General features: G+C 64.8%; 2 protein-coding genes across 7 annotated transcripts in view; one reads left to right on the forward strand and one right to left on the reverse strand.

The window, feature by feature from the left end:
* The window catches only part of RECQL5 (RecQ like helicase 5), a 38,143-nt gene extending 32,564 nt beyond the window's left edge, over positions 1-5,579 (forward strand). For 2 of the 6 annotated variants that reach the window (XM_033848044.2, XM_073798273.1), the window contains 12 exons: positions 989-1,207; positions 1,459-1,558; positions 1,693-1,729; positions 1,850-1,908; positions 1,996-2,069; positions 2,431-2,524; positions 2,782-2,916; positions 3,246-3,787; positions 3,946-4,039; positions 4,244-4,462; positions 4,690-4,759; positions 4,848-5,579. In XM_033848044.2, the coding sequence (XP_033703935.1) occupies positions 989-1,207; positions 1,459-1,558; positions 1,693-1,729; positions 1,850-1,908; positions 1,996-2,069; positions 2,431-2,524; positions 2,782-2,916; positions 3,246-3,787; positions 3,946-4,039; positions 4,244-4,462; positions 4,690-4,759; positions 4,848-4,948 (1,744 nt within the window). In that variant the 3' untranslated portion in view covers positions 4,949-5,579. Of the gene's footprint in view, positions 1-988; positions 1,208-1,458; positions 1,559-1,692; positions 1,730-1,849; positions 1,909-1,995; positions 2,070-2,430; positions 2,525-2,781; positions 2,917-3,245; positions 3,788-3,945; positions 4,040-4,243; positions 4,463-4,689; positions 4,760-4,847 lie in introns of those variants that run through there. The other 4 variants (XM_073798272.1, XM_033848046.2, XR_012328766.1 and 1 more) reach the window with 4 other exon arrangements.
* Positions 5,580-5,713: 134 nt separating this feature from the next.
* Positions 5,714-15,880, reverse strand: part of MYO15B (myosin XVB) — a 32,301-nt gene continuing 22,134 nt past the window's right edge. The window contains 29 exon segments of the mRNA XM_073797027.1: positions 5,714-6,032; positions 6,200-6,340; positions 6,446-6,579; positions 6,761-6,894; positions 7,154-7,269; positions 7,434-7,579; positions 7,759-7,855; positions 7,991-8,068; positions 8,170-8,264; positions 8,357-8,472; positions 8,574-8,647; positions 9,949-10,025; positions 10,425-10,497; positions 10,588-10,651; positions 10,820-10,965; positions 11,353-11,507; positions 11,597-11,708; positions 11,914-12,055; positions 12,126-12,244; positions 12,438-12,556; positions 12,690-12,765; positions 13,328-13,387; positions 13,612-13,724; positions 14,189-14,408; positions 14,523-14,613; positions 14,708-14,963; positions 15,041-15,145; positions 15,316-15,394; positions 15,600-15,812. Of these exon segments, the coding sequence (XP_073653128.1) occupies positions 5,973-6,032; positions 6,200-6,340; positions 6,446-6,579; positions 6,761-6,894; positions 7,154-7,269; positions 7,434-7,579; positions 7,759-7,855; positions 7,991-8,068; positions 8,170-8,264; positions 8,357-8,472; positions 8,574-8,647; positions 9,949-10,025; positions 10,425-10,497; positions 10,588-10,651; positions 10,820-10,965; positions 11,353-11,507; positions 11,597-11,708; positions 11,914-12,055; positions 12,126-12,244; positions 12,438-12,556; positions 12,690-12,765; positions 13,328-13,387; positions 13,612-13,724; positions 14,189-14,408; positions 14,523-14,613; positions 14,708-14,963; positions 15,041-15,145; positions 15,316-15,394; positions 15,600-15,812 (3,411 nt within the window). The 3' untranslated portion in view covers positions 5,714-5,972.

Genomic DNA, 15,880 nt, shown 5'->3' on the forward strand with positions numbered 1-15,880 from the left:
TGGTCTTTGGGATGTGGTGACTAGACAGCCCTACCTCTGCTCTGGCATCTCCCCTCGGGTTCCCCCACCCCGTGCCACATTCCTGCTGCAGGAATGGCTGTTTGTAACAGCCCTGATAGAACTGTGGCCCCCCGGGCCTCTGCATCTGCCCCGGTGACCGACTGTGCCCCCAGCCTGGGGGGGTTCATTCTTCCAGCCTGGAAGGTACGATGAGGAAGACTCCAGCCACGGCTGCATCTCCTCGCTGCCCTCACCAGTGCCGGCTCTACGGTGCTGGCCCTGAGCTGCCCAGTTCCTGCTCTCAGGCAGTCCCCCTGGTCCCGGGCTGTGTACACTGGGCTGGGTACACACAGGCTTGTTGGGGACAACAAGGAAGAGGTCACCAGGAGACAGAAGTAGAGCAGAGTGCTGAGGTGGGGTAGGGCCACTTCCTGCTGTTCTCTCCCTCCCTCCCCGTCAGAAAAAAGTGAAGAGTGATAATAAGAGCCGTGTCCTGGGCACTGTGCAGCTTACTTCAGAGCGTCATCCTGGCCCTTATGCAGCCCAAGGGGCCAGTGCTCCTCTTGCACCGGCTTGTAGGCAGGAGTGTGTAGGCTTCAGGAGGTCAGATGCTGTCCCCAAGGACACAGCCTCAGCAGCAGAGTCAGCGTCTGCACCCAGAGTCCGTGCTCCTTCCAGGGTGCCCCACTGCCGAAGGATGGAGAGGGGGCTGGGGCCCGGAGGAGTACTCCATAGAGAAGCAGGACAGAATGGGGTCTGTGCCCTGGCTCCTCTGGATACGTGTGTTCCATGACTTTGAGAAAGCTCTCAGCTCACTGCCCTCATCTGTAAAATGGGCACCCCAGCGATGCCTTGTGAGGCTCGCATGAGATGCCTACCACAGTGCCAGACATGTAGCTGTGCTCAACCAGAGTTTCGGGATCGGGTGAACGAACGCTGGCCAGCGTGCGTCCCTCACCCCTTGCCTGTGTTATGCTGCCTGCTCCAGGTGCCGCCACGCTGCCATTGCTAAGTACTTCGGGGATGCGCCCCCCGCCTGCACCAAAGGCTGTGACCACTGCCAGAACCCTGCAGCTGTGCGGAAGCAGCTGGACGCTTTGGAGCAAAGCTGCAGCTGGAGCAAGACCTCCATTGCGCTCTCCCAGGGGAACGGCTTTGACCCTGAGCTGTATGAGGGAGGCCGCAGGGGTTATGGGGGCTTTAGCAGGTGAGAGGCCATGAGGCCAGGGGCCCCCAACCCACTGGAAATAGTCTGGCATTCTCTCCCTGATGCTAAGGCCAGACCAGAGGCGACACAGTGCCGTAGTCCACCCCCCAGCCCTGAGGGCCACACTGGGGCCAGGACTTCGGTGTTGCCCATGAGCTGCCAGGGCCTCAGAGACATCACTGTCCCAGCAGACACGTGACAGGAGGGCAGAGCCCAGACCCAGGACTGCTCATGCCCAGCCTGTCTTCTAGGTACAACGAAGGCTCTGAAGGCAGTGGGGATGAGGGCAGAGACGAGGCCCACAAGCGGGAATGGAATCTCTTCTACCAGAAGCAGATGCGCCTGCGCAAGGTGAAGGGGATGGGGGCTCAGTGGGGTCCAGGTGGCCCCCTGCTCACACCCTCTCAGCCCCTTCCCTGGGGCTGGACTGGGAGCTGTCTTGCTGCAGGGCAGGATGCCTTACGGGCCCTCATGTCATCTTCCAGGGCAAAGACCCCAAGATAGAAGAATTCGTACCCCCAGGTCAGTACAGAGATGCCCCCTGGGCTGGTCTCAGGGTATGGTGGAGGATGCCTCGCTGGGGGGTTGGGGATGCCAGAGAGCAGAAAGTAGAGTGGCAGGACTTGCCTCTGCTCCCCCCAGATGCAGACTGTCCCCTGAGAGAGGCTTCCAGTAGGAAGATCCCCAGACTCACTGTGAAGGTAAGAGGTGGGCAGCTCGTCACACCTGCCCCCCCAGGATCCCCCCACAACCTGAGACTGTTTGACCAACTTCCCTCCCCTGTGCAGGCCCGTGAGCACTGCCTGGGGCTCCTGGAGGAGGCTCTGAGCAGCAACCGCCAGGCCGCAGGTTCCACTGATGGGTGAGTGTCGTCAGGGCCGAGGAGCGGTCCCCGGGCTCCTGTTCCTTTGGAGGCCACAGGAACCCCAGCCCCCGTGGCTTATTTGGGCACCCCTCCCCAAATTGGGACTCATCTTACTCCCAGGGGGTGTGAGTCTCCACAGCCTCACCAGGGGGCAGGCTTGGCCACAAGCGAGGGGCTGCCAGGAGCTGCTGAGGGACAGTAAACCACAGGGGGCGCAGACAGTCCAGGTCGGAATCCCTGTGCCCAAGGCCGTTCCTGCCAGGCCGTTCCTGAAGCCATCTCCAGGGTCCCCAGGGGGGATCTAACAGGGAGGGGGCCTCAGGTCTACCTGACACCTTAACCTCATTCCTACCCTCAGATCTGACCTCCAGGCCAAGGCAGTGGACCTGGAACACGAGACATTCCGAAATGCCAAGGTGGCCAACCTGTACAAGGCCAGCGTGCTGAAGAAGGTGGGCACCGGGCGGGGTGGGTGGGGCGTGCTCCGGGCTCTGGGTGGGAGAGGCAGCCTGCCACACAGGGCGCGCTTATTCCCGGGGGAGCCCGACTTCCCTCCTTTCCCGGCTGGAAGTATTTCTAGCCAACCCCGTGTGGACTAGAACTTGTCTAGTGCCCAGGTGCCGCGGAACCCACTCGTGGGAAGCCTGGGCTGGGGGCTCTTGGGAGCTAGGGGTGCCGACCATGGCGTTCCCCCCTGTCCCTGCCCCAGGTGGCTGAGATCCACAAAGCCTCCAAGGATGGGCAGCTCTACGATGTGGGAGGTGGTGCCAGGAGCTGCAGCGCCCAGGCCGAGCCCCCAGAGCCCACCGAGTATGACATCCGGCCGGCCTCCCAGGTGTACTCGGTGAGCGGCGTCCTGGTGTCCCCCCCAAACCTGGGTCCAGGAAAGGCGCCACGGCCCCTTGCCCTCAGCGAGGGCATAGTCCTTGCTCTCCTGGCATCACAGCCCTGGCCCTAGGGCGCCCCAGGGCAGGCCTTCGCGCTTCCGTACTCTGCCAGCTACGCCTCTGCAGCCCCCCACAGCGCCTGTCTCGCCAGCCCGATCCCCAAGCCTTGTCCCGCCCAGCTTTTCCCGCCCCCACTCCCAGGAGCCCCACCCACGCAGCCATCCCTGGGCCCTCTAGAGAGTGCCCTGGAGGCACCTGGGGTCAGAAGCCTCTCTCCTCCTCACAGCTCAAACCCAAGCGGGTGGGAGCTGGTTTCCCGAAAGGCTCCTGCACATTCCAGACGGCCCCTCAGCTGATGGAGAAGACGCGGCTCAAAGAGCAAGACCCCCGGCCGGTGCAAGGAGGCGAGCAGGAGCCGCCCGGCCAGCCCCGTGGCCGCCAGGATGAGGACCGCGCTGAGCCCCTCCCTGGGCCCAGAGCAGAGGCCCCCGGGAGCGGTGCTCATTGTGGGGCGTCCTCCCCCGAGAAGAAGGCAAAAGGCCCTTCTCCGGGCAGTCCTACTGCCAAGGCCCGGGTCGGCAAGAAGCAGCAACTCCTGGCCGCGGCGGCCCTCAAGGACTCCCAGAACATTGCCCGCTTCTTCTACCAAAGGACCGAGAGCTCTCCTCCGCTCACTTCAGCCCCAGGGGCAGAAGGTGCCAGCCCTTCCCGTGACGGGGCGCGGGGACCCCTGACGGCCCCAGAGAAGTGCACAGGGGAGGAGGATGGAGCCATGGGACATTTGGCTGCCCACCCCCAGACCGAGGAGTGCTCCGAGGAGGGGCCAAGGTGAGGTCACGGGCAGTCCTGGAATCCTCTAGAATCCCCTCTGCTAACTGGGCCTCTGAAGCTCGGGGCCTGTTCCCACGATGGGCTTCACTGGGCCACCTGGGCTGAGGGCGCGGCTGGCATCTGGAGCTCTGACGCCTGCTCTCCCTTCCGGCCAGTGCCTGCCTGCTGCTCAGAGACCAGAGGCCCCCAGAAGGCCAGCCCACCCCCACAAAGGAGGCACAGAGAGGCAAGCGGCCCAGACCCCAGCAGGTACTGAGAGGGGGGAAGATACCTGTCTACCAGGCTGGTGTCTGCTCTGGGTAGGGGTTTGGGAAAATCATGTCTTCTTTCCACATCCCAGGGCAGATGGGCTGGGCTAGAGGGAGCCAGGAGGTACTGAGGCCCAGTCTTCCAGGAGGGGAGGGGCCAGTAACAGGGAGCCCAAGAGTGACCCTCCACTGTGGCCCTGCCCAGGAGAACCCAGAGAGCCAGGCTCAGAAGAGGCCATGCCCCTCAGCCAAGGTCCCCATCTTAGCTGAGACCAAGGGCAGCGTCTCAGCCAGCGATCGGGGCAGCGTGAAGCCTCAAGGCTCCTGCCAGCTCTTGGCTCCTGGCATCTCGCTGAAGGAGGCTGCGAACATCGTGGTCAAGTGTCTGACCCCCTTCTACAAGGAGGGCAAGTTTGCGTCCAAGGTAGGGTAGGTGCATGGGCTCTGTTCTCCCCTGAGCCTGGGGCACTTGGGTGCAGTGCGTGGGTGGGTAGGGAGCGTGAGCCCCAGTGAAAAGCAGGGCGGAAGCAGGCCAGTCCAGAGGCCCGCTCCCGCTCCCTGGGTCTGCCTCGCTCTTGGGTCGCAGCTGTGGGTCGCTCAGAGCAGGGTGAGGTTCTGCGCACTCTGCTCCTCTCCACTCTCTGTCCCCAGGAGCTGTTTAAAGCCTTCGCCCGCCACCTCTCACACTCGCTGACCCAGAATCCGTCTCCGGGAAGGAGCGGTGAGTGCCTGCGTCACCGGCCGGGAGGTGCTTGTGGGGGCCCTGTAGTGGGGAGACTGGCTCTCACGCTCCCCCATCCCGAATCCAGTGAAGGAAGAGGCCCAGAACGTCATCAAGCAGTTTTTCCACGGCCGAGCCCGGTGCGAGAGTGAAGCCGACTGGCACGGCCTGTGTGGCCTGCAGAGATGACCGAGAGCTGCCCGATGGGGCCGGTGTCCTCCCCGGACTCCACCGCAGCCCAGCCCGGGCCTCGCTCAGTAACGGGGAAGGTGGGCGGCCTGCTGCTGCTGGGACATCGTCTGCTCTCAGGCTCTTCACCCTTCCAGCCATGCCTTGCTTTGGAAATGGGTCTGGACACCTCCCAAATCAAGGTCAGAGGTCAGCCCACTTTCCTCTTTGCTCGCGAAGCCTGAGGTCCTCTTTCTCCTAGCCTCCCTGCCTCCCCGGCCCTCGTGGCTGGGTTTTCTGGGCCAGATCCACAGATCAGAAAGTGACAGGTGGTGTGGCTGCTGCCAGAGGAACAGAAGGAAGGAAGGTCCCTCCACCTCGTGTACTTTGCATGTTTTCAGCCGGGGGCGAGGCCCACCAGTCCGAGGCCTTGGGGCCTACTCAGAAAGAGCCCGGGCTGGCCCCAGGTCCGCCCCCACCACCGTCTTCCCTCGCGATGCCAGCCTCCAGCCCGACCCAGGTGCAGAGCTCATGGGAAGACGGGCAGCAGCCAGGCCCTGCTCCCTCTCAGCCCCTGGCCGGGAAGGCCAGGCGGGGCTTCGACAGTTACCAGGGGAATAAAGTCCTGTTGGTTCTCGTGCACACGCACACAGCCCTGTTCTCTCAGGAGTTTTATTTCCTCAGCAGCTGCTGCTCCCGGGGCTGGGCTCATACTCGTGTCGGGCCAGGGCCCAGGTGGGCATCTCCCCCAGACTGGGCAACATCGGACGCCCAAGCCAAGTTCCTGCAGCGCCCACCCCAGGCTCAGGCCCAGGCCCACCCCAGAGGGAGTCTCATGACTCTTTCCCAGTTGAAGTCACTATAGCAGCCCCTCCCCGTGGGCCAGCTGGGCTGTGCTGCAGCAGGTTCCAGAACCAAGCGGTGAAGTCCAGGCCAGACTGGCCTGACAGCACCCAAAGGAGACTGTCCGGGTGAGACTTGGCCAGAGAGGCTTCCTGTCCTCGTCTCTGCCCCTCCCCCACTCCTCTTGGGTGAAGCCCGGCCACTAAGTGGAAGGAGAGTTGCGGTCCAGCAGGAAGGTGATGGTGTGCTTCAGCTCCTGGGCCTGCGCGGGCACAGGCATGTGAGGCCAGGGCTCCCCAGCCAGCCCCCTGCCTCTGCCCCCAGCCCCACCACGCCGGAGCAGTGGGCAGAGGCCCGGGCCCAGGCTCCCGGGCACACCAGGCCTGGGTGAGGCGCTTGCCACCTTCTCAGGGCGCAGAGGCCACCCACCTGCGGCAGCTCAAACCAGATGGTCTGGGGGTTGTCAGCCGAGCCATAGTTGAGTTCCAGGCCAGGGGAGTCCTCAGGCCCCAGTGGGCTCAGCACGCGGAGCTGCTGCAGGTCCCTCAGGGCGATGGAGCAGCACAGGTCCTGGGGGCGGGGAGGGGGGACGGGGAGAGAGAGCGGAGCTTGGTTCCTCTGGGGGAGGGGTCGGTGGAGGTGGTGGGAGACAAGTGGCCCAGGAGCCTGGCCCACCTGAGAGCTGGGGTCCATGAGGATGAGGTGCTGGCGGTTCAGCCCCAGCAGGCCAGGGCTGGGCAGGGCCGGCTTGCTCACTCTCAGCACCATGTAGACAGTGTAGCCAAAGAGGGGCAGCTCACTCACGGCCTCTGCGGATGGAGGGGTAGAGCAGGAGTTCTGACCGCTGGGGCCCTGGGACCTGCCGGACTTTGCCCCCAGGACAGAGGAGAGGGCAGGGCAGGTGGAGAGCTTCCTCAGCCCCTCCACCCTCTCCCCTTCCTTGCTGGGGCTCCCGCCTCTGCCCCAGCTGCCTCCTAGCCCCAGACCCACCTATGAAGCTGATCTGCGCTTCCTGAGAGCTGCATCCTTGCAACTGCCGCAGCTCCTGGCCCATCAGGCTCTTCACAGCGGCCACGTTCATCTGGCATTGCAGCTGCTTTGGCAAGTAAGCCAGTAGGTCTTGCCTAGGACACAGCCTGGTCAGTCAAAGCTGGGCATACAGCAGGTGCTAAGTAGATGAACCAGTGGCTACCGTGGGTGAGACCGGGGATCCAGACACATGAATGAGGCGTGGGTTCTGCCCTTGAGGAGCGTGGGGGGGTGGGCAGGTGTACCCAGCCCCCATTTGGTTAGGGCCACAAAGGGTACAAGTGGCCTTGACCTTGGAGGAGGGGGTAGGGGTGGTGGGGTGACAGGAGGTGTGAGGGCTGTGTTCACACTCACTCTGAGGGGGGCTCCTCGTGGTTCCTGCTGAGGTGCTGCAAGGCAGCCAGCCTGGCAAGTTGGGCATCTTCCTGGGCGCTGACTAGCAGCTTCCCCTGCAGGTAGTCCCGCAGCACCTGAGGGGGGAGCAGTGAGGGGGCAGCTGTGCCCCAAAGCCCCACCTAGTGGGTGGCTCCTGGGCCTCAAGCCCTCCCCCCACCCAGGGAGGGACTCTCCCTCAAGCTGCAGCCGAGGTTCCAACTACCAGCGGCGCGGCAGCGCGGGGCCGAGTGGGGCTGACCTGGCCGTAGTGGGTGCTGACGTAGGTGGGATTATCGAAGTGCAGCGGGGTCTCCCAGCCGAGCCGCCGGCTGTGCAGGCTCACGTCCAGACCCACCACCTCGCTGTTGAGGTACTCCCGGGGCCACAGGGGCCGCACCAGCTGGCCTGCGCGGGGAGCCTGGGTCCACAGCCTGCCCTGCCGCCCGGGGCCAGCCCCGCCCACAACCCTGCCAGCCCCAGTGTGGGAGCTGCCTCCCCCGTGGCCAGAAGAGCAGACTTGGCAGGCAAGGCCACGTCCCTGAGTCCAGCCGGGCCACGCTTCCTCCCCAGGCCAGGTGGCCTACCTTCCCCTTTGATGAGGAAGAGGGCAAATTCCTGCACTTCATGGGGGTCCGTCATGCCCATCTGCCCACACATCTCCTCCAGTACTTCTGCTGCCACCTGGACATGCGGACAGGGCCGTGACGGGGGTGCTGGGGAGGGAAGGAGGCTGCAGCAGGGGAGGGATGTCCCCAGAACTGATGCCCATGGCTTCCCTGGGTCTCCCCAGCCCCTCCTCTGTGTCCCTGTGCTCACCGTGAAAGTGTGGGTGTTGGTCTTGTACTCCACACCCCCGGGCAGGTGAATTAGGAGCAGGTGGACTACTTGTCCTTTCTGCCAAAGTAGGTACGGGGTCAGCCCCCCAGTGGGCAGAGGCCCCGGCCCCCCCACCCAGAGGGAGCCCCAGAACACCCAGCCGCCTGCACCCCCCGTACCAGGAAAGCCTGCATTTCGCCTGGGGAGGGCAGCTGCCGGCGCCCCCCGTACTTGACTGTGTGCTGGAGGTGCCCCTGGCAGCGCCGGGCCAGCTCTGCAGAGAGGAGCCAGGCTGGGGTCATGAGCATCCCCAAACCCCTCCCCAAGCAGCCGAGACCCCAGCCTGGAAGCCCCTCCCCCCGGCACCGTGGCTCAGGGCTGAATGCTGCAGAAACTTGGTCACGTAGGGCATCAGCGAGGTTGATGGGGGAAAGTAGCCTGTGAGGAGGCTGAGGAAAGTCCACCCTCGAGCGCAGCGTCTCCTGCAGGGCAGAGAGCCTGGGCTTTGGGCCGGCCGGGCAGCAGCACTTTGGGCTGCCCCTGAGAGGCCCGCCACCGACCCCCGCCCGTCCCCCACTCTCACGGCCGGGGGTGTCCTGTGATCTGCTTGATGGCCTGGCAGTAAATCTCATCCCTGAGGTTCTCCTCCTGGCACAGCTGTGGGGAGAGGAAGGGCAGGGGGCAGCGGGTCGGGGGCAGAGCTGCAGTGCAGTGCAGTGGAGTGAGGGATGGCGTGGGATCTGAAGTCGGAGAAGTCCTGCCAGTGGCGTGGGCTGGGGGCCAAGTCAGGGTGACAGAGGTGACAGGCCACTGTCATCTCTCGGCCTCGGTTTCACTCGGCTTAATAGCATCTGCACAACTGGCCACTCAACTAAGTCGCCGTCTTTACCTGCTTCCAGGCCGTGCTCGGCCCTGTCCTCTTTCTCTGGTCCCTCTGTCTTAGTCATCTCTGCTGACCCTCTCATCTCCTTGACTCCTAAGGGCTGCAGTGCCCTTGGGCCTCTGTCTGCTGATGACTCCCAGTGCCTGCCTCCAGCCCAGACTTCTCCCATGAAGCCCAGACCTTCCACTTGGAAGACTGGGACTTCAGACTTCATGCATCCCCAACAGATTCCTCCACCAGGCTGGCCCCATCCTCACTCAGGCTTCCTGTGGCGACCAGCATTGCTCTGGCCTAGGCCCCCGTGTCCCCCTCGGCCCCTCGCTCTCACACCCCACGTGCACCCCTGCTGCTTGGGGTCCTTCTTCTCCCCTCTGCTGCTGCCTCTGGGCCTGGGCCAGCCACGTCTCACCTGGGATTGTGGCAGGAACCCTCCCCTTGCCCTTAAACTCCCAGAATCGCAGACAGCCGCCAGAGCGACCCCACGAGATGTAAGCCACGTCTCTCCTCAAAACCCTCCAGTGTTTTCCCAGATCTCGAAAAATCCAAGTCCTGACAGTGGACCACAAGGCCTCCCGTGACCCGGACCCTCTGTCCCTCCTGGTCCTCGCCTCCACTCTCCCCCTTGCTCACTGGGCTCCAGCCACACTGGACTTGCTGGGGCCGAGGCTCACCCCCGCCTCTGCCTGTGTGCGTGCCCCCATGCCCTGCCCCCATGCATACGTGCCTCACTCGCTGGCCTTCTTCAGGTCTGCTCCAGGGTCACCTTGTCACCAAGCCTTCTGCACTGAAGCAGCCCCTCCCCTGCTTTATCACTCTGCACAGCACTCTTTGCCCTGGACACGTTGCCTCAGGGTTTACTGAGTGTCTCCTCTAACCAGGCTGTAAGCTCTGCAGGGACTTGGCCTGCTTGGTGCACTGCCCTGCCCCCAGCACGTAGGTGCTCGATAACTAATTTTGGATTCTTTGAATGTATAGTGACCAGGGGACACGGGGTCCCATGGAGGCCCAGGCAGGAGGACAGGAAGGGGCCCTCAGGGCTCATTGACTCCCCACAGCTTCCGGCTCACTTTCCTACCTTCAGCAGCCCGTAGAGGAGATCCAGGTCGTTCTTGCCCCGGGGCTTGGACTGGTCCCCCATAAACTGCATCAGAGCTGCGGGCAGGATGAAAAGCACGGTGAGCTGGGCTGGGGGCCTGGCCCTGGCTCGTGCTGTCGCTGTGCAGGGCCATCTCATGCCTTGCTCTCAGAATGCGTGTGAGCCAGGCGGAGCAGCAGTCTCAGCTGTACCGACGAGGAGACAGAGTTCAGAGAGACCCTGTGGCCACCCAGGGCTACACCAAGCGCACAGCAAGCCAGACCTACCGCTGCCTTCCAGCCCAGACTCCACACAACCCACACCCCCTGGGCATGAGTAGAAGTGGGTGAGGGCCACGTGGTATAGGAGACACCGGTGAGCTTCCCCGAGTCGGTGAACTCAAGGACAGAAGGCGACCAGGTGCCTGGGTCCCGGGCACTGCAGACATGGCGACCCAGGACACCGTGGCTACTTACCCTGGAAGCTTCCCACGGCCCGCCTGTTCACGTCCTCGTCACTGATGCTGATGAGTGATGCCTGGATGGGAGCCTGCGGCCAAAGAGGCTGCCTGTGGGTCTGGGGCCATGGGGGCCAGGGGCCAGGTCTGCTGTCCCGGCTCCTCCCCACCGTCCCCCTTACCTTGCTGTACTGCACCAGGCTGGCCATGGCCTTCCTCTTGGCATCTTCACTTGTCTGGCCCAGCCTGAGGGGGCGGAGGGGAGGACAGCCCCGCTTGCTCAGCCCTCCCACCCCCATCCCAGGCTGGGTAGGGAGGGTGCTAAGAGCCCTGGCCCGGTGACTCTGAGCAGGGAGTGTCCCACTTCAGGGACACTGAGGATGGGCAGGCATGGGGCGGGCCCAGGGCACTCACAGAGTCTGGGGCTTCCGGAAGTAGCGCAGGGCAAATTCCTGCATGGTGTAGTCGGAGTCCGTGGGCAGGGTGACGCAGGCCACAGACGGGGATGGGCTGGTGGCCAAGTTGTCACTGTGTGCCTGGCTCCAGGGGTGGGTGGGGAACTTAGGAGCACAGGAGACCTAGCGCCACCTGAGTGTCCCCTGGCCTGTCCAGCGGCCCTGCCCAAGCCCCCGCCCCAGCCCAGCCCAAGAGAAGCAGGCAGAGTAGCTGCAGTGAGCACACCACCAGAAGCCGGGACAGTCAAGAGCTGTTTATTGAGCACCTTCCAGGTGGCGCTGAACTAGCTACCACGAGGGCCACACGAGAGGCAGACCGCCCAGCCCTGCTGGGGAGACAGGACAAGACATCGGGAGCGGGCAGAGAGGCGGCATCAGACCAAGCGCTGCCCACCAGGCGTGGGGTGGCCCTCCGCCGCTCTGGGGCAGTCGAGCCCTTTCTTTCCTCGACTCCTAGTTAGGCCTCGCCTCGGCGTCTCCCGCCTTCCTCACCTCCGACGCCTTATCCCACTCTCCGTGCCGCAGCTGACTCTTGTGCCGGCCATTCCTCTGCTCCATCGAGAAGGAAAAGTCCGGAGCAGCAGCCGGCTGCACTATGTCAGCAGGAAAGAGTCCGGATCGGCCCCCGGTGGAGCCAAACTGCCAGCCTGCGGGAAGCATCCAAGGACGGTGCCTCACCTCCTGGGCCCTCTGCCCGCCCGCCGGGTGCCAGCCGCCCTGCTTGCCCCGGGGATACCTGGCTCCAGAGCGGCCACTGGCAACAGCTTGATGAGGTCCCCCCGTTGGAAGCTGAGGAGGCTGTGGTCGTCAGTGAGGTAGCTTCGCAGGGCAATGACGTAGCCGGAGTCCTGCAGGCGGGCGGGAGAGCGGCCAGCCTGCTTATGACTCCGTCCTGCCCGTCCCACCTGCTCCCCCGTTGGCGTCACTCTCCACCAAGCGCCCCCAAGTTCCAGCCCCACCCCAGGCAGCTTGAAGGAGCTTGGCTGACGGCACGGGGTACGACGCAGCGGTGCTGGAGGCCCCCCGCCCGGCGCCCTGCCAGCCCGCACTTGCCTTCCTGAGCTCGCTCAGGAGCAGCTCAACCATGGCCTTGACGGCTCCCGCCCGGACTGTGTGCAGCAGCAGCCGTTCACTCTTCAGCGACAGCTCCAGGGTGGAGCCAGCCAGGCACTCCACGCCCAGTACCTCAGCAAAGCTGTGCAGAGGGTGGGGCGTGAGCTGGGGGCCGTCTCGCCGGCCCACGCCACACCCCAGCCCAGGCTCACCTGTACGAGCGGAGAGTCTTCAGCTGGTCGGGGTGGAAGCTGGGGCCTTGGGTCACCTTGAGCAGTCTCAGCCCCCGGTGGGACACGGCCAGCAGCTGCACGTCGCTGCCACCCTCGCCCTGCCCGGAAGGTGGTTGGCTCACGGACAGGCTCCGGGCTCCCCGCCACCGGCCAAGACACCCTGGGGCTGCTCAGGCCAGTGCTATTCTGCGTTGGTTCCACTGGGGCCCAGCCCACCCCCAGCTCTAATCCTGCTGCGGAAGGCCAAGCTGGCCTCCAGCCCTGGGCGCTACCATCCCCAGCCTCACTGACCGAGACGGGGAAGATGCGGGAGAAGTAATTGGCCCAGTTGTCCCTGGCGGCCACCACGATGCGCTTCTTGACACTGTCCTCAGCTGTGTCCAGGGAGTCCAGGCCCACCTCCAGGTCTCCTGTTGGGCAGAAGTGGCCCCAGGCCGTCCTCAGGCTCCCTCACAGCGGGGACCCCGGAGTCTACTCCCTCCCTCTGGGCAGGCCCAACCCTCAGCACTCTGGCTCCCTGACTCCAGGGTCCCTGGACCCTACGCAGCAGGTCTTTCATCCTGTGCCTCTCGTCCTGGGAGATCCGGATGCAGGACTCCGCAAAGGTGTCCCTCAGGATCTGGGGGCAAAGCCAGGCGGTCACCACCAGGTCCTGAGGCCACAGCCCACCCCAGAAGCAGCCACGCACGGAGGAAAAGCTAGAGAGCCCCATAGGCACGTGGGTGGAGCAGGGAGGGATGCCTGGCCTTCCAAGCCCAGGGCCACGTCCACCCGGAGCTCCCACCTGCCTCCCCCAAGCTGCCGGCACTAGTTGGGCTGCTGCTCCTCTGTCAGCTGAGATAAGCTTCCCTGAAGGAACACGGGACTTGGGGGAGGGGGAGGGGGGCAGCTACTGTAGAACTGGGGAGAACAGACACAAGCATTGGGAGCATCTAGAGGTGGCAAAGGGACAAGCACGAGCGAGCACCTGCTGTGTGCCAGGCCTGTGTTGGGTGCTGTATACGCTTTATTTTTAATCCTCGTCATAAGTCAAAAATGGCCCTTATTCTGAGGGATGTTGGGAGGATTAAATAAACGAAGGCAGGGCTTGAAACACACCAGCGTCCCGCAAGCGGGGCTGCTCTCCTGCCTGGGGTGGGGGCGGTCTGCCGGTACAGGTCCCAGGTGGGCTGGGCTCTCACCTGCTCACAGAGGAGCCTGAGGCAGTAGGGGTGGCTGAAGTTCTCCCGGGGGTAGAACACCTGGGCGAGGGCAGGGACGAGTGAGAGTGCGCCCGGATGGTGCCCCCGCCAGCCCTCCTCCCGCCCCACCTCTGCCTCCCGGGCCGGAGGAGGTGGGGCTGGGGAAGCAGCCCCCAGTGTCTGTGTGTGGAGAGGAGATCCTGGGGACCCAGGCTGGCGCCCCTACAGCCAGCGCCCCGTCCCCCACCCAGGGAGGCCAGGCTGCGGCCCGCCCTCGCGCCCACCTCCTTGCGCAGGAACAACCTCCAGGGGGCGCTGGCGTAGGAGAAGCACACGCTGCCCGAGGGCACGAGCAGCTGGGTGGAGATCCCCTGGTCCCCCATGGTCTCCACAAAGCCTGGCGGATAGAGGGGCCGAAGGGCATCAGGCGAGGAGCTGCCCAAGCCGGAATGATGCAGGCACGGAGAGAGAAGACCCTCGGCCCATTAGGGCCCCACGTGGCCCAGCTCAGTCCACCTCTGCTGCCTCCCTCCCCCCGCTCCGTCCCATCGCCGGCCTCCATCTCCAGCTTCCCACGTTCCCCACTGTCCCTGACGTGCGTGGGCCCCCCCGACCACGTCAGCGGGGTCACTAAACTCCTGACGAGGCCCACGCCCCGTGACGGTCCCTCCGTGCCAGACAGGCCCCAGGGGTGCCCGCGCCCTGCCCCCCGCAGGAACGCGGAAGCTGGGGCTCCTCACCCACGGCTCCAAAGTCCGGAAGCGCGAGCAGCTGACCTCGGCCGTGAGCGCTGAGAGGCCCTTAGGAATCCTGCCCCCGCCCCCCACAAAGCCCACCGCCCGGGGATATGGGGTTTCTCACTGTGCGGCTCAGCTGGAGGGGTCGCTGGGTCCAAGGGTGGAGGCAGTGGAGGTGCTGGCGGAGGCGGGGGACTCTGGGCAGTGGGTGGGTTCTGGCCAAACAGCTCTTGAAGGGGCCCCTGCTTCTCCTTGATGGAGTTGGAGGGCACACGCCGTGGCTGGCCCTCGGGTCGAGGGGCCACAGCTGGTGGGGGGCCCTTCCCTGGGCTGGGGGACAGCGTCTGGGGAGGCACGGAGAATACACCCAGGCTGTGACTAGCGGCCAGGTCTCCCCCGAGGAGCCTCAGGAGGGCTCTGGCGCGGAGCAGCGCCCTCTGGTCGGGACGGGGCCTCACCGAGGGCAGCGAGGAGGCACCACTGATCCCCAGCTTAGCCAGAGCCTCATCCTTAGGGTTGTTTTTCTTCAGGAAGATCTGGGGGGGCTTCCTGAGAGAAGGAAGAGGTCGGGAGTCCACACGGTGACTCTGGGCAGCGGGCAGTCCTGGCCGTCCTCCCCCTCCCCACCACCGCCGGGGTGCACCTGGGCGGCTGCACGGGCACGGGCACGGGGCCTGGGCGGCTCTGGTATATGCGGATGATGTTGCGGATCTCCCTGCTGGGCTCTGCCCGCCGGGGCTTAGGGTCCGAGCTACGCACCACGGCTCTGCCCTCTGCCGGCCGGCGACCACCGCCAGGCCCCGCCTCTGTGGCTGGCTCCGCCTCAGCCTCCTGTGCAGCTTTGGCCCCATCTCGTGCCAGTGGCTTTTTCACTACTGGGGGAGGAGGAGGTGACGGCACTGACCAGAAAGAGAGGAAAGACGTGAGACCCTCTGTAGAACCACAAAGCCTGCCCCCCCACCCTGCTCCCCACCACCTGCTCTCGGTTCCTCTTCTTCCGGCTCCTCCTCCTGCTCCTCCCCCTGGGGGATCTTCACCTTGGCCGGAGGCCTCATCATCTCCACCTTGATCTGCTGCTGCCCTGTAAACGCCCCAAATGGCCCTCGCTATTACTCTCCACCTGGCCCGCCCGTCTGGGCTCCTGCACAGGCCACACTGACCTAGAGGAAGAGAGTGCACCCCGCCGTCCCCTGGCCAGGCTGGGGCGGTGGCTGAGTTTTTGTGTGGGATTGCCACCCCAAGGGCCCTCACCCAACTTCTGGAAATAGTCCCGTTTCTGCTGGAAGCTCTTGGGCCGCCGGGGCCTGTGTTCAGCCTCCTCTGAGGTCTCCTGTGGCAGGAGGGGAAAGAGAAGGAGCTGCCCTGCCAGACAAGTTGCCACTCACAGAGCAAACCCGCTCGGATCCGTGGGGCTGGAGCCTGGCAGCATCTTTTCTGCATCTCCCCACACCCCCATGCCATGTCTCCCACTTCTGGGGCCTTGGAGCCTTCTGCCCCACCCCCGCCCTGCCACCTGCCTGGCCTCGGCTCTTCACCCTCAGGCAGGCACCTACCAGTTCCAGGTCACGCTCTGGCTCCTTCTGGGGGGTGGGTGTCTTCTTGGGCTTGGGGGAGACGGCTGGGGGTGGAGTCAGGGAGGCAGCTCCAGGGGCCTGGGCCTGGGCATGATGCTCCAGGGGCTGGCTCTGGCGCTGCTTTGCCTGCTGCTCAAGGGACAAGGTCATGGCCTGGGTGGTCATCTGCTGGGCCTGACGGGGGAAGGGTGGTGTGCCAGGTAAGAGCTGGCCTAGCCTCGCCCCACAGGTCTGTACCCACT

Source organism: Tursiops truncatus, chromosome 20 (assembly GCF_011762595.2).
Source record: "Tursiops truncatus isolate mTurTru1 chromosome 20, mTurTru1.mat.Y, whole genome shotgun sequence".
NCBI classification, from domain to species: domain Eukaryota; kingdom Metazoa; phylum Chordata; class Mammalia; order Artiodactyla; family Delphinidae; genus Tursiops; species Tursiops truncatus.